Below are 23,838 nucleotides of genomic sequence, written 5' to 3'. Positions count from 1 at the left end.
GCAAGTCTTGTCCGCTATAAAATGTTTTTGCTTCAATAAGTCCGTGGAAATCAGATACTTCATGTTATGGTCAGCCCCTCCCCGGCGAAAGGTAATGCTTGCACGACCCCCGGAAATGTTTACTATTGCAGCCAGTCCGGGTATCGTTCAAAACCATGGCGGTTAAGAGTAATCTTGGCCGTTTTACTCGCTCCCGTAGGATAGCAACATCCGATGGCTTGTCCGATGAACTAGCAAATGAACCAGTAACTCGTACATTTCGTTCGAAAAACTGTGCTCTCTCAGTTTCAGAGAAAACGGACAACTGTAAGGTTGTAATAACAAAACTGAAGTCAGAGTATGTAAACACAGTCAGGCCAGCGAGGACACGATCGAGTGGACGAAAACGGAGAAGGGTGGAAAGTGAAGACGAGGCTGTAATACAGGAGGAAGAAGACGAAGAAGAAGAAGAAGAAGAAGAAAATTTTAGAGCAAAGGTAAGATAATTAACCTTTTTTCTGCTGGTGTTAGAATTTTACTGATCATGTTTACTTTAGCTTCAAGTGCTTCCTTTCAAATCATGTCACCACACCTTGAAATATTTTTTTAGCCAACAAGAGGTACCAAGAAAAAGATAGAGGCTAAAGGGGAAGCTTCAAGTAGAAGCAGACAAGAAGTTCAGTCTACTTCAAGAAGAAGGTGAAGATTAAATTTTTAAACAAAGAAATTAGATTCGTATGTGGACTGCAATTCCAACAATTGCAGAAAGGAAGCCTAATTTTTTTTTCCATACTCCATGCATGAGTTACAAGATTCACAATTTTCATGTTAATCTATAAGTTATTGGAAAGTCAATTTGTTATGTACAGCCCTGCAGTTTGTACTAATTTTCCTCCCCAAAAAAACTAACAAAATTCTCAACCTTTAGATATTTCTTCAAAGGTATTAAGAAAAGAGATGGTTCTTCAGAACTAATTTTTCATAGAATACTGGGAGGTAATGGAGAATTCAGATTCCTGTCATCTTCAGAAGGATTTTGATGGAGTGTGTGTGTGTGGGGGCTGGGGGGGGGGGGTTGGGGCAGGAGCCTTATTTGAATTGAGCACTGGTTGCATAGTCATCTTCCCCTTTATATTCCATGACTGTAATTGTTTATTTCAGTAGAAGAGTCAAGATGAATTTAAGGTATGCTGAAGAATCACAGGACTTCTCCTCTCATTCCGAAGAAGAGAATGGTAACGAAAGTTCATCTGATTCTGAATCAGGCCTGGCATCTGGATGCACATCATCATCATCATCATCATCATCATCATCAAAATTTTCCACTGACAGGGAGAGTGATTCACCTGTACCAACAAGCGAACTATCCGATAGCTCACACGAAATCTACAACAGTTCAGATGAGTCATCATCAAGTAATAGTGTTATCTTAACATGGCGCAAAAGGTAGATCTGTCTAATAATCCTTTAACTTCCAAGACTGACAAAGCCAAAGTTTTCCTTACAATAATAATACAATGCAAGCAGACATTAAATGATGTGACAAAAGAAAAATATCAATTAGGGGATTATTAGTTGATCCAATACGAAATCTTCCGAACTAACATGATAAGCATTGTATGGCAGACAGTAAGAAGAACAATGAAATGAATGTGATCTTGAGAGCAAAAGAATCAAGTCCCTGTTTAGTTTTTTTTTTATTATTTCTGTACAACAGAGTTCCTTTGATTCAACTGCTCTCAGGTCAGAAAGACTGGAACTTTTGTAGAGAGAAATTTTGATAAGATTAGTGTCTAGCCAGTCGCTCTACCTTTCTCTTTTCTGCATACTTTCATTGTATCATCCAGCATCTTGGGGATGAGGATCAACTAATTTATCGACCAGATGGTGTTATCGTCATTTGATATAGAACCAAATTCTCTTTAATTAATTGATTTACATGGAAAAGCATAGTTACCAACATGGAGAATTCCAATGAGATCTCGAGAGTTACAACACAATTAAAGGCTCTTGCTTCTGATACCAAGGAGCAACATTTATTCTTGTCTTGTAGGAAAAGTCCAAGGAGAGCAGCTCAGGCAAGGTCAAGAAAAAAGATTGCTCAACTCTGTAATAGATCATCTGATTCGGAGGAAATGTCGTCATCATCATCATCATCATCATCGTCATCATCATCGTCGTCATCATCAAGTGAAGCGTCACAATCAGAGTAATGGCTGCAGAAAGAAATTAGACAGTGAAATTACTGTATTTGGAGAAGTTTCTTTAATCTAAGTATTTAATTAGTATCTTTCCCTATCAGTTTTGTCATCAAAGAGTTGGTGTTAGCCATCAGTGTGAGGGTCAGAGATCCATTTTTAAAGCTGTACTTTCAGTGGAAGCACAGCATTCCTGAAGGCTCTTGCCTCAGAAATCCCTGGTGCCCAGCTAGGTGGTTTCATTTAAGACAAAGTTTAAGCAAGGTTTTTCATGAACTTTTGAATTAGAAGGGCACTGCCTTGTGAGTAGGCAGGTATCCTAATAAAATTGAGGGCCAAAGGCCTGAAACTCGAGGGGGGTCCGCGAGCATGCTCCCCTGGGAAATTTTTAAAACTTAAGTCTCCTATGCCAGGAGCATATTTTCTTACAATCTGGAAAATCTGCAATGGCACATCTTAATCTAGTTTTAGTTAAAAAATAATTTGATTATTTTAGTACACAGCTATAGCTGTATCAAAAAAATTGTTGTTTTTTAGAGCCTACTTCCTTCTTATAGTTACAATTTGGCTCAAACCAGTTAGGAACTTATCAAGAGAGAAACTGACAATATTTTTTAAGTTTATGAAAATTAAAAGTCAGAGCCGTAATCAGAATCTTCAACACCCAAATCTGTTAGCTCCAAGGCTTTGGAGGCTTCCTCCTCTTCTTCCTCAGTAGAAAATTACTTTCAGTCCGGGTTACCAGGAGTTTCGAAATATTTAAGGTTCAAGACAGCAGGATTCCAACTAATAAAATTATCAGCGCTTATATACAGACCGAAGCAGATTTTCACGTTTCAGATTTTTGATATGTCAACGCTTTTGAATGCTTTCTCGGAACAAAGTCTCTTTCAAGTTTTTCACACCTTTTGGGAATATTTGAGTTTTGAAACCAAGAAAGTGTTGGCTTTATACTGAGACGCACTTGCTGATAAGTATCTTTTCCGGCGACATTCTACTCTTGTTTATTTCACATTTTGAATTGTACTTCAGACGAAGTGTTTCATGAACAGTTTAAGAAACGGAAAGCATAGGAAGCGTTGTAACTATGTAATTTTTCAAAAAAGAGAACCATTCCTCCGAATCCAATTAAAACCAAAGACATAAATTAATTTCTCTGTCATTGCACTTGTCCTTTCTTATGCAAACGAGTGCTTGCGTGTTTCGCCTAGAGGGATGTGTAAACATTACAAGATTGATGAAATGCTCAAAACTAACCTTTTGACTTCTTGTATGTAAATGACAAAAAAGAATCCAGGACGCTTTGAGTTTTTCTTTTGCTTGCCATAATAACTCCGCAGAATGTATTTGCTTTAAGAGGGCGGCATTGGGGTCTATTAGAAACCGCGAAAAAATTCGATCAAAACCGAAAACCGCATGCAAAACCGTCTAAACCGATAAATTTGCACACCTCAGTTGTCAAAATCCTACTCAATCTGGTACTGTAGTTAGAAGTGCAGCAATATAGGTCGGCTATTGGACATTAGCAGAGGCGTATAACTGCTGCTCAGATCGAAGAGAAACCGGAACCCCAATATGAAAAACCGAAAAAGGACATAGGATAACAAATCTGAGTACCCGTCAAAATTTTTAACGAAAACCGAAAACTAAATGCTGAAAACGGAAAATCCGCAAAACGCAGTAAACAACAAAACCGAAAAACCGACGTTTTTTGACACAAAAACCGAAAAACCGATCTAATAAAATAGCCAGAACCGCAAACCACAATACCCCCTCCTTTAAGCGTGTGGCGCGTTACGAATCTGGCTCTAAAGAACTCAATTGACGCGCAGCGCCTTTCTTGGTAAAGTACATTTTATTTTCACGATCTGGTGGCAAGTAATCGATAAAAAAGTGCAGAAAAAGGTTTTAAACTTACAGGAAGAGTAAATATTTAGTTGAGGTTGATAATTTTTTTCTTGACGACTTTTTTTTTTTTTTGATTTCGTACTTGAAGTAGCGGCTAAACTTCAGGGCCGGGTTGTTCAAAGCTGTGTTAAGACAACCCAGGGTTAGAGTGAAATTTGATTTCAGATCTGAAAGCTCTGAAAGAAAATTCAGCTTAATTCCATTTGTCTACAATTTGATGATTGAATGTCCTAAAAAGAACTAGGAAAATTATCCCAAAATTGCTTTTGATTAGAGAAATTTAGAAACCTGGATTAAAATTTAACCCTGGGTTGGAGCTAATCGGCCTTTGAACAACTGGCCCCAGAATACCCGGCCACATCATTTCCATGTCACTGAATAAGAATAGCGTCTATTGTGTTATGCCTCATTCTTCAAAGCCTCCCGACATATGTAAATGATGTGGACGGGTATTCTGAAGTTACTCCGAAGTGGCCGGGTACTCTGTTTTATGTAGACGGGTGCCGGTACCTGGGGCCCGGCTTCTAATAAAAACCCTGGTTTAAGTCACCTGTGGTACCATGACTGTTCAAGAACAGAGCCCTGTATTGAGACATGTTTGAGAACTAAAAGCCTGCGCATAGATTTATGCGAGGAGTAGAAAACAGGGTCGGAAGTTATGACGAGAATTAATTATGCATGTTTCCATGGTGCTAGGCTATCCATGTAATGATGCAGAGTATTTTTGTACTTCCTCCCCACACTTTTTATATTCCTTTAATAATCTATTAACCTTATTTATTTTACATCAGATGTCTAATATTCTGCTTGCCAAAGACAGAGACTTAGTAATTGAATAAATGGATCATATTTTAGTTTTTATTTAAATATTAGAAAGTATACACATTATTTTGGTAAACAAGTGCAGTCTGTAAATATATTATGGAGACTTACATTCATATGACAAATGGTTTCTTGAATTTTAATCAAACACTTAAACAGTGAAACTTTAACCCTCTAACTCCCAAGATGCGATTGATAATTCTTCTGTCAAGCTCCTACACATTTCCTTGTAAGTTAGTTACAAGAATTTGGTATTAGAACCAGATAACATCTTTTTCCTGATGAGTATGAGTATTCTCATAACCTGTTTGCTGGATAATTAACAATTATTCCACGAGTGCGCGTTGGATATGAGATGATAGATAGCCAACGAGGGGCGCAGCGCTGAGTTGGCTATAATCATCTCACATCCAACAAGCGCGAGTGGAATAATTGTTTTATCAAGAATGCCCCCAAGATATTAGACAAGTCTTACCAAATCTTAATTTTTTTTAGCTCCCTTTTAATTTTAAGCTGATGCGTACGCTTACCATATTTGTAGATTATGGTATAGGTAGATAGTTTATTAGAATATCGAACATGGCAGTCCGTAGACTGAATTGCGTTACAATTACTTAGAACTAGGAATAAATGAGTTCCAAATACAAATTGAAATTATAATAAAACCATAAATGCGAAAAACTCTCTATATATGACTATGTACAAACTAGTCTAAAAAAAAAAATTAATAAAAAAAACATAATAAAGAAATTTAAATTTATGTACACATACTTGGAATAAAAGTGTTCTTAAAACGATTTGTATGTGTACGGGGCATGGCATAAGCCCTGTACTGTCTTAGATTATATCTGTTTTCTCTCTTTGGAGGTAAGACAGGCACGAGTTTGTGATCCCGGCATGACGTGATAGACTCGAAAAGCTTGCTACACAGAGCCACGCATCTCGCGTGCAAGGTTACTAAGTCGAATCTGGCCAAACATTCGAAATATGACGCATAAGGACAAATGATGGAGAGCGCTTTCTTTTGCACTCGTTCAATGTCGTCACTAAGATACTGTGGGAGTGCGTGATGGAAAACTGGCGCACAGTACTCTAAAAGAGATCTTATCACGGTGCAATAAAAATTTATAATGTCGCTCAATGGAACGTTGGCGCGCTTTAGAAGAACAATAAAATAAAGGCGCTTGTTCGCTTTCTTAATGCACTCTGAGATATGTTCGTTCCATTTTAAATCTGAGCTAATAGTGACTCCTCGGATTTTAATACTGTTTGATACTGATAGTTCCTTGCCATTAAGCACAATTGGTGGAAAATTGTGAGTGTTCCTTTCAAAGTCAATGCGCATCTCCTTGCATTTATCCGCGTTCAGTTCCATCCTATTTTCGATCGACCACGCCTCAACAGCGGAAACTGCGCTTTGTACATCACTGGTCAAACCTCGCGGTATCGTTTGGGCGATAGTCGTGTCGTCTACATACTTCCAAGTGAGCGCGTCGACCTCAAGATCGTTGATCATTAATAAGAACAACCAGGGACCAAGCTTGGTCCCCTGTGGTACCCCGGCGGGGACTGAGCCCCACTCTGACCTGCTGTCTGATGACAACCTGACACGTTGTTTCCTGTCTGACAGAAAATCCAGCACCCAGACGCGAACCCACCGTGGCTCATATACCATAATGGCTAAGCCAATAAAAAGTCTTGAATTGCATTATCCATTGATCCAGTTTTTAATAATGTGTGATAGTACACGGAGAAGTTAATCCCATCTGAGAATTAAAGGGTAAAGCATTTATTTGCCCCAATGAGAGGGGAGGCTGTAATTTACAACCCCCTTAAGAAATGGAAGCTGGAAGGGATTCAATAAGCGACAGAATTGTCTACATATCGTCATGTTGATTGATAATTTTTTTGTATCGATCACTTGCCACTTAAAACTGTTTTTCTTTTCCATCTCTTGTATGAAATTGAGATTGGGGAAGGTGGTGTTCTATGGGGATACATGATTTACATTACCAATAACAATAGGTGATGCTGACTTCCAGTAAGTTAGTTTCTGGTAATTTATCCTTCTGTTGCTTTTCAAACATAAGACTCGAGGCTTTGCTGTTTATGCAACACATGAAATTAGAGCGTTTTCAAGATACAGAGGTGCATCTTAGTCTTGTAAAACAGCTATGGTGACCACATTTCATGATGTAGAAATAGTGCCTGGCAAGAATTGTCAACATGTGGCCATCATCTTGGTGCTGACCTGCCAGACTGCCCCTGTCGACCCTGACTTGAGTTTTGAGTCTTTCCCACAGGTGGTTTCTTTGCCTGGGAGAGTTTATTCCTTCCTTTGTCTGTTTTACCTTTAAAGAGTCTGCTTATGTCTAATGAGTTCAAAGGAAGATTCACAGCAGACTGATTTCTTTCTGTTGAATCTGGCTTCTGTTGGGCCTTTGGCTCTGCATTTGCAATGTCAATGGCTAATCTTGTTGGTGCATAAAGGTTGAACCATTGCTGCAAATGGGAAGAACTTCTTTTTAGTTTCTAATAAGTTTCTGCAGAATGCTAACCCTAAATAGAAAGAGGAACCTAGCTGCAAAAACCATGAACACCAAAAGTGACAGTCTGCCCTGAAAACTTCATGGTAAGTTACTTCTCCTTGGGCTAATGCTGATCTATTGGAAGCAGCCTCTGTGTATTTCAACAAATGTTTTCCAGACAGTTTCTAGCACACATTAACTACAAACTTCAGAGTGAAGAGAAAGCTAGCACTTCAGGAGTCAAGATTGAGTGTCTCCACTAAATGACTACCACAACACTTCGCTTTTGCTGACCTTTGTTTCTGGACTAAGCCCTGTTGCAGTAAAAAGATATTGCCAGAGTGGAAGACCAAGGTGCACAATCATCATTCTGAAGTAATCAGTGAATGACGAAGCAAGGTAACACCATTCCAGTGAACGATCAAGAAACCAGATCTCAGGCTGTCCCGTTGTTACTCCTGAAACAAGATGACACTGCAATGAGCATTAGCAATGTTTTTCTTTTCTTTCCTTTATTTATTTTTATTGGTAATTCCTAACATTTTACACCCTAACAACAGCATACACTTTCTCTACACTTGTCTCTATAAATATCTTTTGGTCCTTACAAGGAGAATTCCCTTAACATTTTTCAAAGCCTCTTAAGTTGGTGATCATTTCCTATTTTCTCCTGATCTTAACGACTGATCCAGCGGTATTAACTGTAAGGAGAAGTTAAATGCTGGTCACTCTTAGAGTCTAAGGAGTTAAAGGTGACTTTTGATTAGCATTAGGCTCTTATTCTAGTATGGGACCATAGTTCCAGAATCATGAAGTTTTTTTCCAAAGGTTTTCACATGCTTTGTCCCCAAGAAATACCATTGCCAAAAATCTGCTGCCTGCTGTCTTCATTGTTCAAGGAAACATAGCTTAAAACAATTATTTTCTATTTCAACAAAACCGTATTGTAAAGAGAGCCTCTTGATAACTTGAAGGTTTTAGCATACTAGTTTTGTTCATTACTCTCAAAGAACAAAGAGCAAACCAAACAAATCTTAAGAACTGTATCCCTGCTGTAAAGAGAACTTGCAAAAAAAAAAAAAATACAAAGGATATTACTGTGTACAGCCCTTGATTAATGTGAAAGAATTGTTTATATATACATTGATTGTCTAACAGCAAGGAAAATTCTATGATTTACTTGGAACTCACAGTCCAGCTTCACCCACCAGCTTTGATGTCTTTGTAAACCAAACAGACTTTACCATAGCCATCACACGGATCCAGCTCAAAAACCTTGCAGCGATTGTCAAAGTGCGGCTTTATATGACCTAGTGAGGAATTTAAAATAATGGAAAATCATCATCAGTTGATCACTATACCTTTCCTAATTTTAGCTGTGACAGTCAGTCACATGACTCATTAGAACTGATCACAGAAGAGGAAAATCATTTTATGGAGTAAAATCATGACATTCAAGGTCATTGGCAGATTCAGGGGGAAGGGTCAGTGGGGTTCAGACCCCCTCCATCAGACTTACAAGATTTTTAACTTCTTGTTTGAAAGAACAACTTATCCAATATATTTAAAATTCACTTAACCTGAAACATTCCTTTGCTTATGTCTGGGTAAAGAGCAAAGAAAAAAATCAGTGAATTTTTAAACAAAGGTTGAAATCCTCCCCCCCAACCCCACCCCTTGTCAAATTCCTAGATCTGTCCCCATGTTTGGTCAGTACCTTGGCCATCCTCCTCATCTGAATCAGCATCTAAATCAGCCAATGAGGGTTTGTCATCACTAACAGAGGATGCTTTGGACAGCAACACCAGACCTGCCACAGGATTCAGCTCCATCTTTCCCAGTGGTAAAACACTTCCTGATAAAATGGAAAAAAACCGATATGAAACAACAAATCGGAGAATCAAAATGTTCAATGATGATTATTAGAAGTCTTAAATTACGCGGCTACGGATCCAAAACTCTGAACAACCTATACTTTCTGCTTTCTTCAGCTTATGAAGTCACCAGCTAATGTTTACTGCTGGTTACTTGTGTAAGAAACATAGCCATTTATACTTAGCACTATTTCTTCAAAAATGCATTGTCAATTATTACCATCAAACTTGATGCTCCATTGAATCAACAGTCCATTTGTTGTGAGGAAAAAACTGTTCAAGTCCTCTGGCAGGATACACATATTTTTCTATCAAATATACAGAGTAGGGAATGGCATGTAAGAGGATTTATTTTTGCTATGCTCATAAGTAGAACATACCGCTGAATTAGCAATTAAGAAAAAAATTGGGTTCTGTCCTGGTGTACCGGTTCACAAGGGAATTACCATTGTTCTTTCTTTGTTTAGGAGTCATTGGTTAGCTGTTGTGTATTGTTCGGTCTTTTGTATCGGCTCTTGTGAACCGGTACACGAGGACAGAACCAAAAATTGTCATCATTACCTGCTCCCAAGTGTATATATTGTGTTTTTCCGCTGGTTTTCTATCAAGTAGACGGACATCTGTTACACCAGGCTTCTTTTCTGAAAAAGAAAAAAAGAGGTAAACAAAAATCGGCTTATTTTACCGGCTCGTATTTGCAGGTGAGCTTATTTCAGTCTGCTTTAGTTTTCACCTTATTTATTTTATCAGCTAGGTTTCATTAAGCTTGATTTAAAGGTCGACATGGATATTAATCCGTTTGTATTAAAGTAATTGCAAATAGGTATGTGAAAAGATGACTTACCAAGCGATCGAACTACTCCCAAAGTCATAGAATCAAACAGTTCTCTCACTCGATTATGTTCGCTCAAGGACGCCATTTTGAATCCCGGAGCAACAACATTGGCCAGTTTTTCTCCCCAACAGGGAGGAGAGGGTTGTATAAGAATGATCATGTTTGTTTTTTACCTGTTTTATTTTCATTTATCGCATTTATCAAATATAAATAAGTCACTTTATTATAATCTTACGTAAACAGAATATATAAATTTGGAGTCGTACCAGCAAGTGAAAAATTAAAAAAGAAACGAAGAACAGCAAATAAACTGAAAGACCTTACCTACCCACCCACGTACACCTCAAGGAGCAAAATATGCAGGGAAACTGGGAAAGAGGGGGGACCGGTTTTGTTCAAAATGGCGGCAAATTTGGAAGACACCACAAACCAGTTAAGCGAAACTGCAAATCCTGTACCGCCCAGAAGTTTCACTGTAGTAAACGAAGACCAACAATTCAGTGAAGTTGAAGAGCACGAAGATGAGGAGAGAAACCCTCTTTTGGAACTGAAAAAATGCAAAGAATGGCTACAACAACAGAAGATAAACCATGAGGCCGAATTACTTGTCCGTGAGTTTATAATTTCAACGTCGTTTGGTGTTTAATGAGCTTGTACAGTTTATGAAATGCTACAAATTCGGACAGCTGTCCCTGAAGAGCGTTATTAGTGTTCCTAAGTATGTTTTTTTTTTCTTTTTCGTCAGTTTTCCAAATGAAAAGTAGCCGAAAAGGAAATATGAACTTGTACATTTCACTGAGACCAGTCAATTTCCTCGTTAGTAAAATTAAAATGAAAATGAAATTAGCTGTTTGGGAACAGTAGAGGGCAACAGTATCCCCTTAATAGAGTCAGATTTTGGGTAAGTGTCAGGGCTTGTCTTCTGCTCAGGACGGCTCCAGCAGTGCGAGGACCAGCAGCCTTCAACAAGTGCATCATCACAGTCTGATCTTTACGAAAGGTGCGTACAAATGCATTCACGATTAATAATATAATTTGGAAGCAGTGTAGAGGTTTTTTTTTTTTATCTAAAAGCCAAGCTTACCTAAGCTCAGGATATGATATTTAAGTGTATTTGTAGAGCATTATATTTCATTGTTTAAAGCATTTGTGGCCTTAAATCTTGATAGGAGTAACATGTTTTCAAATTGTTTGTTTTTCTTTTGTCGGATGATATATAAGTACTTGGGATTTGGATTTGGATTGATATATCAGATGACTGAGTTGATATAATACTTATCTGACCCAAGTTCAAGGTCTGTGCACTAAGTTATGGATCAAGATTTTTGTGCTTGGATTTATGGCCAAACGTTTGAATTTAGCTGGCTGCACAGTGAAATTCAGCCTTCTGAATTGACCTATCAAAGTGCACATACAAACTGAGAGATGTAATTATGTTTTTTTTATGTACATCACATGGTCAGCTGTGATTGGTGTTTGTGGATACAATGTTATACAATTAAAGCTTCCTGTCTCAGTTTTTTTCTCTTTCTTTCTTCTTCACCCCCTTTTTTCCTTTTCTGTACATGACTGTGTTTTGTGAATGTAGGATATCCAAGTTGCAAGATCAGCTCTATTCCCTTTCAACAGCACGTTCATACAAGAAGCTTGTTTTAGACAGGTCAGTTACTGCAGATTATACAATTATATCTTTGTTATTTTTAGTTCATTCCTTCAAAGGGGAAGGATTAACATGAGGTTTGATAGAGAAGTGGGTTGTAAAATAATTTGCATTTATTTAACTATATATAGGAGAACCTGGCCTTATGAACACTTACATGTACTTGGATGGCTTTCACGTGGCATTTAGCAGACATTGTGTCCTATCAGTCTAATCAAAATATGGCGTTCTATTTGGACACACTACTCTCTAAATGCCACTCAAAGTGTAAAATAGGGACTGACGAACTTTTAGAGAGACCTGAAAGTGTTTTGCTTGGGAGGTGGGTTGTATTATCTGAAATGAACCAGCTGCCCATCTTGGATAGTACAGTGTAGTATTACTCCTGGTCATTTCATGCTATGGAAACTGGGACAAGATATTAATATCAGCAGGATTTGCCAATTGCTTTTTGTGTGGTTAATGGTTAAAGCCCTGGACTCCTGGTCAAGGGGCCTGGGTATGAGATCTGGCTGGGTTGATGTGTTGCTGGGCAAAACACTTTACTCTCACAGTGCCTATCTCCACCCAGGAGTAGAAATGGGTATTGGGTACTAGCCTGATGAAACACTGAAGGTGTAGCCTTGCGGTGGGCTGGCATCCCATCCAGGGGGGAGTAGTGATACTCCTTGTTGCTTCTGTAGATTGTACCCCAGAAGTCACATGCTTTTGAATTCTAGACCTCAGAAATTGATGGATGCATTTTGCATCAAATGTAAATGCTCTGGCTGCCTTATAATTGGGCAAATTAAGCTCTCCTGAATGTTTTATGTTTGGATTGTTGTTTGGTAGGCTTCTGTGTGGTGACCTTTTAATAAAAAAATTGTTCCCAGATGTTCTAACAGACTCACCATCAGAAGAGCAGACTGAGGAAATGAGGTAATTATTTATTATTATAATATATAGAAATTTTAAGGAAAAAAGGTAGAGGGATAAGTTAACTCCATAGGCTTGTGAGATAAGAAAACTGGCAGGGAACAATGGATCTACAGGAAAATGGTTTCCAAAGCCTTGAATTGTTAGGAAACAAAACCTACAAGTAAAGTTACTTTGATTTTGGTTTATTCCTCAAATTAAATCACACGCACCTTGAAACAGGTCCTATGCAAGAAAGACAAGGTTAATCCTTCACAACCAAACATCAGTATGCATATTCTCCTCACTATTCTCTAGTTATTTCCTTTGGTGCCTACTAGAAGAATCTGTCAACCAATTAAGAGCTCCTTGAATTGGTGATCAAAAATAAATCACCTAAGTATAGCTGCTTTTTTTTTTTTTCTAGCAAGCCCCTATGTTTATTTGGGGCAGCTAGTACTCCTTTTTATTATCCAACTACACCTAGACGAGTACAATTAACGCCATAGACGAGTACAACTATCTCGCGGTCTTTGCACTCGTCTATTGTAGAGTACCGGTTAAACAGGTTTTCTCGCATCGCGTAAGCAAAGAATTGGATTGTAGTTATGAAAAATAAAACAAATGGCGGACAATTTGAATCATATTTCCGACGACGAAGAGCCAGAATGGCTGGTAAATATAGATCCAAGTTCATTAGATGAATCAAACGAAGAAAAACAGCTTGACCACCAGAAAATTTCTTCATTTAATGAAGAAAATAAACAACAACACAACAATGCGCCAATTCCATTCCGCTTTGCATACTTCTATCACGCACTCCCCGTAAATAAATATCTGCGAAATTCGCCCGCACAGTTTGGCGTGTTGGATAATAAATAACTTATTAGACGTTTTGTTGTGTAGTATTGCTGAGTATTTTTACTCGTTATTTGTATTTTGACTTGCCCTACAGGCTTGTCAAAATACAGCACAACTCGTAAAAATACTCAGCAATACTACACAACAAAACGTCTAATAAGATATAAATATTCTTGTCAATTTGTCATTATTTTTATCAGTATTTTTTATGTTGGGTACAAATAAAGCTGTTGTTGTTGTTGTTGTGATCATTTCCTTTATTCTCGAGACTTTAATGCGTGATTCAGGAGTGATACTGTCGGGAGGAATTAGTTCTTATTGACCGAGCGGGAGGTCTGTATGGGAGAATCTTGACCGAGGTCACCAGTACAGACTGAACGCAGTAAGGTCAGTACCAGCAACCGAGGTCAAGATTCTCCCATACAGACCAACCTAGCTCGGTTAATAAGATGTTTATTATATGGCTGTGTCTTATATGCCACTTTTTTATACTCTTTGTACCTTTTTTCTCTAGACCGGTCTAGGTGCCAGTCTAGATGGGAAAATCTAGACCGCTTTCAATGTTAATTTCAGCCAATCAAATTCATAAATTCAGTAGTACCCAGTCCTTGTGAGACACAGCCATATAATAATAAGATGCTTATCGTCCTTAAGGATTAAGGAGTTATATGGAGGTGCTGATTAACATATACTTTGTGTATGAGGATATGACTTTTTTGTAAAACCACAAATTGCTCAAATTTGAATTTGGTAAGGTGCAAAAAAATGTTATGTAATTTTTGGACCTTATAATGAGTTTCCTTGCTAATTGTTTTGCAGCAGTCAGATAGCTTAGTGTTGTCAGTCAGTGCAAACATTGTTTGGCAGTATTGTTGAAGAAATTTGATTACAGTAGGCCATTTTTTGTGGGTACGGTTTCCATGCATTTATCAATTTGATTTGATTAATGTTGATTTTCAGAGATTTTCTTAAATTATGTGAAAAACAGAACAAGCTTAGCACTGAGGTTCTTCTGGAACACAAGGTTAGTTTTGCAAGTCTTTTGACACTTTTAATAGCCCATTTCAGAACTACCCCTGGCCTCATTTTCAAAATAAGCCCTGGTGCTCATCCTTTCATTTGATTATAATTTTTCATTCACATGCAATTCAAACTCATTTTCACAAGAATGTTCGAGCACCAGGCCTCGTTTTGAAAAAGAGGCCAAAAGTAATTCGGAAATGGCCTATTGTCTTAAAAGACTTCACCGTGCCTTTGAATAATATGCAAACTCTGAGGTTCAACCCAACTTGTGAATTTGTGTGGCGCTATTCTCAATCATTATCATGACAGCAATCTAAAAGTGGAAACAATCAAAGTAGATCAGAATCTTTCAATCTCATTTTTTGACATTTCGTTCATTATCTTTTTTCCATAGACATTATCAGAAGCTCAGACTCTTTTAGACAAGCTGAAACGGCAAAGTTATGGTAAGACATTTCTCCAGAATGCCACGACATTTAACTATTTGATGGAAAGTTTTACTTCGGTGTACTAGTTTTGAAATTGAAACATGGTCAATTTTTTCGGTGTTCTCTTCTTTCAACTGCCTAATTACCATAGCCTGTGACAAGGACCTCGTTATTAGAGTGACAGTTCGCGCCTTTTACGTTTTTTTCATTAGCAGGAAGATTTTTAGGCGAGTAGGGGAGAAGTTTGCCGGGGATCGTGCACTAATTAGGGACTTAAAGCAAACCACGACGGCTACGGCAACGAGAACGTGGTAAAACAATAGATCTAATTGGCAGGACAATAGCCCAGCACGTGCGTTTTAAAACTTTGTACATTTCTTAGGCGTCCTTTGCAGAACAACAACGTGAAATCACCAAAATTTGCGTCGTCTGCGAAGCGAAACCGCGGCGGCAAATTATTTTAATTTACATTTAGAACTCAACGCTACTTTTGTGCGTTATGTTGAGTTTGAGGTCTGGCGCCCTATGAGACGGTAAATTCATGCAGCCATTTTGGAAATTCTAACTAAAAGTAGAAACTCGTTTTTTAATCGACGTCTTCCGTGGCGTTGCCGTCCTGACTGCTTAAAGTCCCTATTATCAGTTCTAGACCCCATTAAGATCTATCGCCGGATTGCTTTGATAAAGGCCTCGTACAGAAAGTGTCTTTTTTTGCGACATTTTCAACGTTAAATGGTACATGAATATCAATTGATTTTCTTTCTCTTTTCAGAGATAAAAAAGGAAAACCGAGGTCTTCTAAAACGCGTTCAAGTGAGAAGATTAATATTGTGATTTGCATACATTTAATAGTAACAATGTTTCCATTCTTTGTTCAGTTAGAGATCACTGATGATGTCAAAATGTGGTAAGAACGAAAAAAGCTGCACGCGAGCCGAATGGGGGAGCACGTGTCTGAATATTTTTCTTGACCACCTAACAACATCGGGATATGCTACATCACAATACGCCTTTTTTTTTTTTTTTTAAGCTTTTCGAATGAATTTCGTAAAACCAAAACCAAAATAATCACAATGGGCAGTAAAAGAAAGGAAACTACCTCGAAGAGTTAATGAGAACTCGAATTAAAAAACAACCATACTGTCTAAAGCGCGGGAAAATGCGGGCAATCAAGTCGCGACTGGTTTTCAATCTGATTGGTCGAGAAAGTGGCGCGACTTTTCTGGACCAATCACAGAGCAAAGTAAAGCAAAACCAACAAAATCCTGCGCTTGCGCTTTTACTTTTAGTTCTCATTAGCTCCTCGTGATGTCTTTCTTTGATGGACCTTGGTTTTGGTTATTTGCGACATAAAATGACCAAAAAGCGCCCTTTTCTATTTACTCTCTGGAACTCCCGCTACGTTAAACTAGTCTTAACTTTTCTTTATTTCCCGTGACAGTTCTAGATTGGTACACGGTATACTGATTTAACAGTTAAAACGTTTGAACACAATAGACGCATAACTTCAACGTTATGCCTGTTATTCTGTTCAGAAACATTCCTTTTCCTTATCAGAATGAAATGAATCAATGTTATTATGAAGTGTGGACAATCAGAGAAATGGTTTTCCTGGAGAGCTGCAGTTGAAAAGATTGTAGGAATGAAGCCTGAAGAAATATAGTCTTCGCCAAGAGAGCGAGCGAGATAACGAAGGCGTGCGCAAAAGGGCTTTTCGAATTCTTACTCCCGTTCCGTGGAGCTCTCGCGCTTGCTTTGCTCGCCGAAAAAAAGAAAAAAATAAATAAATAAATAAACATACAAAAGAAAAAATATTAGCTTTAGACGGGCCTTTTCACGATATCTCTCACACTGGTTGTCGCTTCTTCCGACAGAAACTTACAGATGAAAAGGAAAATGCTTCTTGCAGCCCTTCAGATAACACAGTAATCCAAAAGTAAGTACAGGATTTCATATTTAGCACAATAGTTAAGAGCACGTTAAAAAATTCTCCTTCGAAATCAAATACAATCTACCCAATAGAACCTGTAAACTATGCGGCATCATAATTTTAAAACAAGTATATCAGTAATTGTTTAAAATTCACTCTGCTGCGAGGCTTCACCTGAAAAAAAGAAAATGTTGAAATAGAGAGAAAATCTATTTTCCAATATCGTCCCCAAAAACTGTTCAACTAGATTTCCCCATGACATTAGTATAGTATTATCGATTGCCATGCCACACTGACCATTTCAAACTCCAATCCTTTGGTCAACGCATGTGTGAGATCGTTCAACATCAGAGTGAAAAAGTTGGTTTTTGAGCGCTCCGAAGATGGCCGGTCAGAGCGTAGAAAAACTTTTTACAAGCTCAATTAAGGCCCATTATTAAATCAGACACGAAAATAAAACCAATGTTAATTTGGTTCCTTGCGTTTCCCACTCTTCAGCTAGTTGTTTGCTTTGATGTTTCCGTGATTGTTCTATGTGATACATATCTTTCCTCCGAGTGGCTTCAACTCTTTACACACTAACATCAGTATGCATATTCTCCATACTGTTCTCTATTCATTTCCTATTGTGCTGACGAGGAGAATTCAGTTGGTGATCATTTCCTCTATTCTCGTGACCTTAAGGGGTGATATTGAGGGGTGATATTGTAAGGAAATATTGGTGACAGTCATTCTCAGTGAGGCTTTTATTAAAAAGGCGTTAAGGATTACCTGAGCTCTGGTTTCAGGACACTCGCCGCTCTTTACCTTGCACCGGAAAGAGATTATCAGAGTTCGCTACAGTAATAAATAGGATGAAACTGGTCGCTCGGGAAAGAACTGATACCGGAAACGGAAGACCGGCGAAAATTAAGTTTTAACAACGGAAGTTTTAAACGTTTTAGTGAATTTATTCGTACGGTCAACGAACCGCTCTCGTTTGATGTTGTCGTTGTATTCGCTTGTTTGTTAGAATTTTTGATAACACGTATGGTTACTTTCAGAAAGTTATGATGTTTTAATGGATGAGACATTCACAATATCGTCGATAAATTGCAAAGTGGTTACCCATATACCAACGTCTGCACAGTTGCGTATAAAACATAGCTCCCTAGAAATTGAACAACTTAAAACAACATTAAGGTCATGCGAATAAACAAAATGATCGCAAACTCAAGGAGCTCTTGATTGTAATAAAAATTCTCCTTGAAAGTACTAATGGAAATGTATGTAGAACAGTAGGAGAATATGCATGCTAATGTTAGGCTGTAAAGAGTCGATACGTATCAATTATCACATTATCACTTATTGACGCACAAAAGGAAAAAAAAGAGCCCAGTTGTTGAAAGCGCAGATAACGCTATTCAACGGATAAATCGCTTTCCGGCAGATAATTATGGACAAAACATACTGCGCTGTCCACCGAATACAGATCTGTTCAATGGACAGCGTTATCCAACCTGGGAATAACCGGGGCTAGTAGGTTTTCGCGATAAGGTTTTGTGTGCCGGCGCCAAGCGAGGGAGTTCTCTAAACTTATTAACACCTGAATGAAAATGAAATTTGTGGAAATCATTGCTTCACTTGATTGATTCCTGGGAAGTCGCTGCTTATGAAATTAACGAGGATTAAATTAAATTAAGGAGGACTTTTACACTCGGAAGTGTGGATTTCTTCTAATAAGATAATTGTAGGATAGCTCAGGTTACTTCGCCTTTTCACAAGATAAACCACCGCAAGGAATCCGAACAGTGTAACTCTTTACAATCTAACATCAGTATGCATGTTCCTCGTACTGTTGTCTATACATTTTTTAAGGTGCTGACAAGGAGAAGTTGTTCCATAATAAAATTCTCCAACCTAACCTAGTGTTTTTTTTTTCTTAGGCTAAAACAGCAAATTGGACTCAAAGTAGAAAAAATTGACGTCGTCAGGAATGTATTTCAGGTTTGTGGATCTTCTCTCCAATTCACTCAGTCTTCTAATCAGCGCAGAGGAAGACGTTACTCTGTAGCCTGATGTTATGTTGAAATGAACGCTTGACGATACGAGCTAAGCGTACGGACCTTGAGAAAAGGTTAACGGTATTTTACAGTCCGCACGGCACGTGCAAAACGCAGTCCTGGACCCTGTTAACTAAAAGATGCAGTGACGGTGACGCGTTGCGCTGGGCGTTCGGAACGTAATTCTTCACCCTGATATTTCAATACGTACGCTCTGTGCGAGCTCAGCGAACGAACCATAAGGAAGTTTACCAGTTTTTACGGTAGGCTAAAGGACGTGCGAAACTAAACCTCATTCCTTGTTGCTATACTAAGATGCACGCTTCACACTAGTTCAGCATACAAACCGTAAGCGAGGATAATGGTTTTTACGTCCGCACAGCGCCTGCGAAACGAAATCCTGTACACTGTTCTTATACTGAGATGCGCGCTCCGTATGACCTCCGCGTATGGACTGTAAGCGAGGTTAACGCTCCATACGAAGCGTGCGAAACCTAACCGTGTACCCTGATGTCATGATGCGATGCACGCTCCGTATGACAAGCTTATTACGGTCCGCACTGAACGTGCGAAAAAAAAAAAAAACTTGTAACCTTATGTTCTAGTGAAATGCACGCTCCGTGTGAGCTCCGTGTACGGACTGTAAGCAAGTCAACGGCTTGTACGGTTTGTGCGGAGAGTGCCAAACGAAACCTTGTACCCTAATGTTACACTGAGATACTTTCTCAGGTCGTACAACATCTCTCCGCCCTGACTCGCTCTGTTTGAGCTCCGTTTGAGCTCCGCCGACGGCTACCTGGTTTTACAGTAAGGTACGGTACAGGGCGCCCATCAGCTAATCCTTGTGAACCATGATTTTATATCGAGAAAGCCGGTCCGTAGGAGCTAACCGTGCAAACTGGGAGCTGCACCCTCAGACAAATGTGTTGGACACCTATAGCCTCCCCTGCCTCTCTCAATGTTGGTCGGTCAGATAGTTTGTACACATTGACAATCAACGACACTGGAAGGAGGGAGGGGTGAAAAAAACATCATACACGTTGTTTTGGAGGAGTTTTGCCAACTAATTACGTCAAGGAGTGTAGGTTACCTGTTTGAGCGGAGCCTAGTCTGGGGTAATTGTGGCAAAAAATTATCTAACAAGCTACAAAAACTGCAAAATCGTGCTGCGTGAGTAATAACTTCATCAAACTATGAGTTAGATGTCGATTCTTTGTTTCACAAACTCAGCTGGAAAGACTTCAAATCCCAACGTCAAGTTCAGAACGCCTTAATGGTTTTCAAGTCTTAAAACTGACTGGTTCCCGAATATCTCGCGTCTAAATTTATAATGCGAAATGAATCAAACTATTCACTGAGGGACTCGGTAAACAAAACTTGTTATCCCCTTCCAAGAACTAACTACATGAAAAATAGTTTTAGTTACAGTGGTGCAACCCCTTGGAACAGCTTGTCCCGTAACATTAGAGAGTCTGGTGCATTAAATCAATTTAAACGCCTTTCACGCGGCATTCATCGAAATCAGCTTTTTTTTTTTTTTTTTTTAAGTGGCATATTGTAAGTTAATATAACGTTAGGATTAGGATATTTAGGGTTTTAGATGTTAGTCATTGTAATAGAATTAAATGTACCTGATGAATTATTTTACCAGGTATAATAAAACTAAAAATATATATATGTTGGCCAGTAATGTTGCGACAGTGTTAGACTTGAATGGTATTATTTATAGAGGGCTTGTTTAAAAGTCAGTAATTATGTTGTAGCTTTGCAAAGTACTCTGCGCATTATAAATTTATCTCAAACCCTAACCGTAATCACTGTCTCTTGTTGATTCTAAGATGAAGTGTTTTTTCTCCGCAGTTTTTGCACCCATAGTAGCCTGTAAATTTACAGTATATTAGAGGTGTCCTAAGTGACAACATTTTTGTTTCAGGGTCTTGTAGTAGGAAGTGGTATTGACTGGGTGATGGACGAAGAGATGCGACATCTTGTTCTTAGTCTTGGAGAGCCACTGGAGTTTGCGACATGACTTGTCCTCGTCCGACAACAAAACTGAGCTTCACGTCGCTCCCGCGAGTAGGAAGCATTTACTGAATTAGCGGAGTACCCAAATGAATTCACAAAACATGCTTGTCATCTACGGACATTTTTTTTTTTTAGTCAGGAGTTGCGTCTTGGCCCTCCTGTTTTAGTTACGCTTCAACATCAGTATGCAACTCCTCCATACTGTTCTTTATACATTACCTATCGTGCCGACAAGGATAATTTGCTCAACAATCGAGAGCTTCTTTGGTTGTTGATCGTTTCCTTAATTCTCCTGATCTTAGTGTTTGATTCTGTGATGATACTGTGGGAAGAAATTAAATGCTCATCGCGAAGCAACCGTGACGTTCATTAGGCAGCTGGTATTAAGTACGCCTGTTTTTATACTCTTCTCTTGTTCCTTCAGTAGATCGTCCCATCGTGGCCTCTGTGATTAGCTAAGATGCGAATATACGGCACAAAGTAAATACTTAGTTATATTTTACTGCTCTTCAGGGACTGTGATCTACGTTCTTCGAGTCAAACGGCCACTGGTGATATTGTAGACTATTTTTCGACGAAAACACGAGTTCAACTCGCTGAATGTTGTGTCATCATGTACAACAAAGACATGTTTGCTGGTTTTTAGCCATCAAATAAGGTACAAACCAAATGCGCCTCCTTCAAACAAGAACCTCTCCCATGAGCCAAAACTTAGAAAAAGTGCCTCGGCTTGACTACTTGTCCCTCCCCTCCCCCTCCCCCTCCCCCTCCCCCTTGCCCTCCCCCTTGCCCTCCCCTTCCCCCTCCCTTCCCCTCTCCCTTCCCTCCCTTCCAATATCCTCTTTTTCGCTTGTTGTTATGAACAAATGAGCTCAATGCATTCTTATGTAGAAGTCTTGCGTTAGAGGGTTTTTGGATCTGTCGATGTACCGGCAGATCGTACCGTATCGATAGGAACACAGCGCTTCAATGGCCGTGTGAATCTTCAAAACAAAACCTGCTCAACAGCCCTATTCATGCCACAAGCCCGTAACTTTGAACATGTGTACAACCAAAAAGGAAGGCTCGTAACTTTTGAATTAACGTGTGTACAGCCAAAACAGACGAGCTATTGAGGACTCATCTTGGAGATTTTCTTCCGGCTGTCACGCCCTTCTATTATCTCGGGGAAAAAAAAAACAACTGAGCTGAACTGAACACCTTTTCCCCTAATTGGTAGTCAAGAGCAGATGGCTTTTGACTTTTCTCGCTCGATTGGTTTTTAAAAACATGATGATCAGGTTTCAAGAGGGTTTAATATTTGTTGGTTTGTTTTCTACATCATATTAGAATCAATAACTGTTAATCACTACATGATGATGATAACAAGAGTTTGGAATTCGTTGCGTTTCACAGCATTACACTGATTAACGTAAACAAAGTTACTAGTCTTGCCTGGTGGATCGTAATCAAACTTGAGCCACGAGGTTTAGGGCGTGGCTAGTCTGTCTTATCTGCCCACCTATGTAAAATGTGATGGAGAACATCCGATAAGAATTGCCAAGCTTAATTAAATCAAACCTTTTGCTATTTAGTGTTATCTCAAGATAGGAAGAACGCAGGAGATAACCAAATATAAGATAAGCTCAGAAGATATCGACAAGCCTTACCTCAACTGCAGCTCCAGAGCTGTCTGGGAGTTTTGATAACATTTTCCTTGGGCGTTTTCTGAAGGTGAAATAGGCTACTGTGCCGTAAGGCGAATTCCAAACATGAGAGCCTGCCTGCGGGCTAAACAGGTGGCGGTGAAAGGTCTTACAAACAGCAGTCTACGTCCATCATTGAGACCCCTCGTTGTGTCTCTTGCAGTGAAATAACTCAGAAATATGAATATCCCATTTTTTTTGTCAGCCACATGTCTTTCCCAAGCGTTTTTTTTTTTTTTTTCTCTTTCGTGGCAAAGATCGGTGATATTTGTTATCTCGAGGTGGTAGAGTTATAAAAACCAGTAGTTATCTTTATTGCATTTTGATCGCGAATATATGGCCTTTTGAGTGTAACACAAACAGCAATTTATCACTATTAGATTGTCATCGTGTTCGGTATCAATGTCTGTTGAATGGATGTGAAGACACATTCAGTCGTTGTTACGGCGGTGTTCTGCCGCTATAAATACTACGAAATGCCAAGAATTCAGTGACTTTCAAGTTAGTGCCAAAATCAGCGACCTGCTAGCATTTTAAAAGCCCAGGCGCTGAGATGAAGGCTTAAAAAACTTCCGTGCGTGATCGAAGCTAAGAACGGGAAAGCTACCATCTGCAAGCCATATGAAATAGTTGATCATTTTATCGCAATACTGATCTTGAGTCTGTTCAATGTGTTGGCGAGATTCTGCCCCAAGATAACCAAGTTGTAGGTGCTTTCTATGGCCTTTCTTGGCTAAACTGGTTTTTTTGTTTTTCTTTTTTTGTTTTTTGTTTTGTTTTTTAAGTTTCCTTTGTCAAAAGATTCCATTTTTAATGTAGAGGCCAAAATGATCACAACTACTTCCTCCGTCTACCATATTCTTCGGTTGACAAATAACTGTTTGCGCGCAGTGATTAGTTTTTAAAAATGTGAAATTTCAATTTGATTGCTTGGTCTTTCTCTGTTGTTCGAAAGAGTGTTGACACCGACTCTGTTGACACATGAACTTTTACGAACATACCTCTAAAATTGTCATGGTCTAGTCTCTGTAACTAAAAATGAAACGGTCGTCTTGGAGAGCGTGTAGACCAATCTTCATCTCGCTATTGCTGTATCTGTAACGAATTCGACGAGTTTACAAATTAACTTGGTCCGCAAAACTTAGG

At 38.9% G+C, this 23,838-nt stretch overlaps 3 protein-coding genes and 1 long non-coding RNA gene across 5 annotated transcripts; 2 read left to right on the top strand and 2 right to left on the bottom strand.

Moving 5' to 3' along the window:
* The first annotated feature begins 31 nt into the window (after positions 1–31).
* LOC111342244 (uncharacterized) lies at positions 32–4,946 on the top strand. 2 transcript variants are annotated; one of them, XM_022949294.2, is made up of 4 exons: positions 32–476; positions 590–678; positions 1,144–1,425; positions 2,033–4,946. In XM_022949294.2, exons 1-4 carry the CDS (start codon positions 156–158, stop codon positions 2,190–2,192), a joined length of 852 nt encoding a protein of 283 aa, XP_022805029.2. In that variant the 5' UTR covers positions 32–155; the 3' UTR covers positions 2,193–4,946. The 2 variants fall into 2 exon arrangements, with proteins under 2 accessions (XP_022805029.2, XP_022805028.2); XM_022949293.2 differs by having other exon boundaries at positions 1,141–1,425.
* Positions 4,947–6,680: 1,734 nt separating this feature from the next.
* Positions 6,681–10,414, bottom strand: LOC111342229 (tubulin polyglutamylase complex subunit 2). The gene is made up of 7 exons (XM_022949278.2): positions 10,154–10,414; positions 9,871–9,950; positions 9,530–9,617; positions 9,153–9,290; positions 8,644–8,745; positions 7,730–7,893; positions 6,681–7,409 (listed from the first exon to the last, which is right to left on the bottom strand). Exons 1-7 carry the CDS (start codon positions 10,302–10,304, stop codon positions 7,143–7,145), a joined length of 990 nt encoding a protein of 329 aa, XP_022805013.2. The 5' UTR covers positions 10,305–10,414; the 3' UTR covers positions 6,681–7,142.
* Positions 10,415–10,503: 89 nt separating this feature from the next.
* On the top strand, positions 10,504–21,376 carry LOC111342231 (centromere protein H). Its single transcript, XM_022949279.2, has 10 exons — positions 10,504–10,755; positions 11,075–11,144; positions 11,733–11,804; positions 12,636–12,722; positions 14,520–14,583; positions 14,977–15,028; positions 15,783–15,823; positions 16,885–16,946; positions 18,866–18,926; positions 20,916–21,376. The coding sequence occupies exons 1-10, from the start codon at positions 10,545–10,547 to the stop codon at positions 21,009–21,011; spliced, it is 816 nt and encodes a 271-aa protein (XP_022805014.1). The 5' UTR covers positions 10,504–10,544; the 3' UTR covers positions 21,012–21,376.
* Positions 20,175–22,734, bottom strand: LOC148732086 (uncharacterized). The gene is made up of 3 exons (XR_015999816.1): positions 22,657–22,734; positions 22,442–22,508; positions 20,175–21,462 (listed from the first exon to the last, which is right to left on the bottom strand). It is a non-coding gene; the product is annotated as an uncharacterized LOC148732086 (long non-coding RNA).
* Positions 22,735–23,838: the final 1,104 nt, after the last annotated feature.

Source organism: Stylophora pistillata, chromosome 4 (genome assembly GCF_964205215.1).
Source record: "Stylophora pistillata chromosome 4, jaStyPist1.2, whole genome shotgun sequence".
NCBI lineage: Eukaryota > Metazoa > Cnidaria > Anthozoa > Scleractinia > Pocilloporidae > Stylophora > Stylophora pistillata.
This window is presented reverse-complemented; position numbering and strand designations above follow the sequence as displayed.

Coding starts and splice junctions, on each gene's coding strand:
- LOC111342244 (XM_022949293.2), top strand. CDS start 156: ATGGCGGTTAAGAGTAATCTTGGCCGTTTTACTCGCTCCCGTAGGATA. Junction 477..589: donor AAGAAAATTTTAGAGCAAAG/GTAAGATAATTA, acceptor ATATTTTTTTAG/CCAACAAGAGGTACCAAGAA. Junction 1,426..2,032: donor ATCTTAACATGGCGCAAAAG/GTAGATCTGTCT, acceptor CTTGTCTTGTAG/GAAAAGTCCAAGGAGAGCAG.
- LOC111342229 (XM_022949278.2), bottom strand. CDS start 10,304: ATGATCATTCTTATACAACCCTCTCCTCCCTGTTGGGGAGAAAAACTG. Junction 9,951..10,153: donor GGGAGTAGTTCGATCGCTTG/GTAAGTCATCTT, acceptor TTTCTTTTTCAG/AAAAGAAGCCTGGTGTAACA. Junction 7,410..7,729: donor GGCTTAGTCCAGAAACAAAG/GTCAGCAAAAGC, acceptor TCCCATTTGCAG/CAATGGTTCAACCTTTATGC.
- LOC111342231 (XM_022949279.2), top strand. CDS start 10,545: ATGGCGGCAAATTTGGAAGACACCACAAACCAGTTAAGCGAAACTGCA. Junction 15,824..16,884: donor GTCTTCTAAAACGCGTTCAA/GTGAGAAGATTA, acceptor TTCTTCCGACAG/AAACTTACAGATGAAAAGGA. Junction 18,927..20,915: donor TCGTCAGGAATGTATTTCAG/GTTTGTGGATCT, acceptor TTTTTGTTTCAG/GGTCTTGTAGTAGGAAGTGG.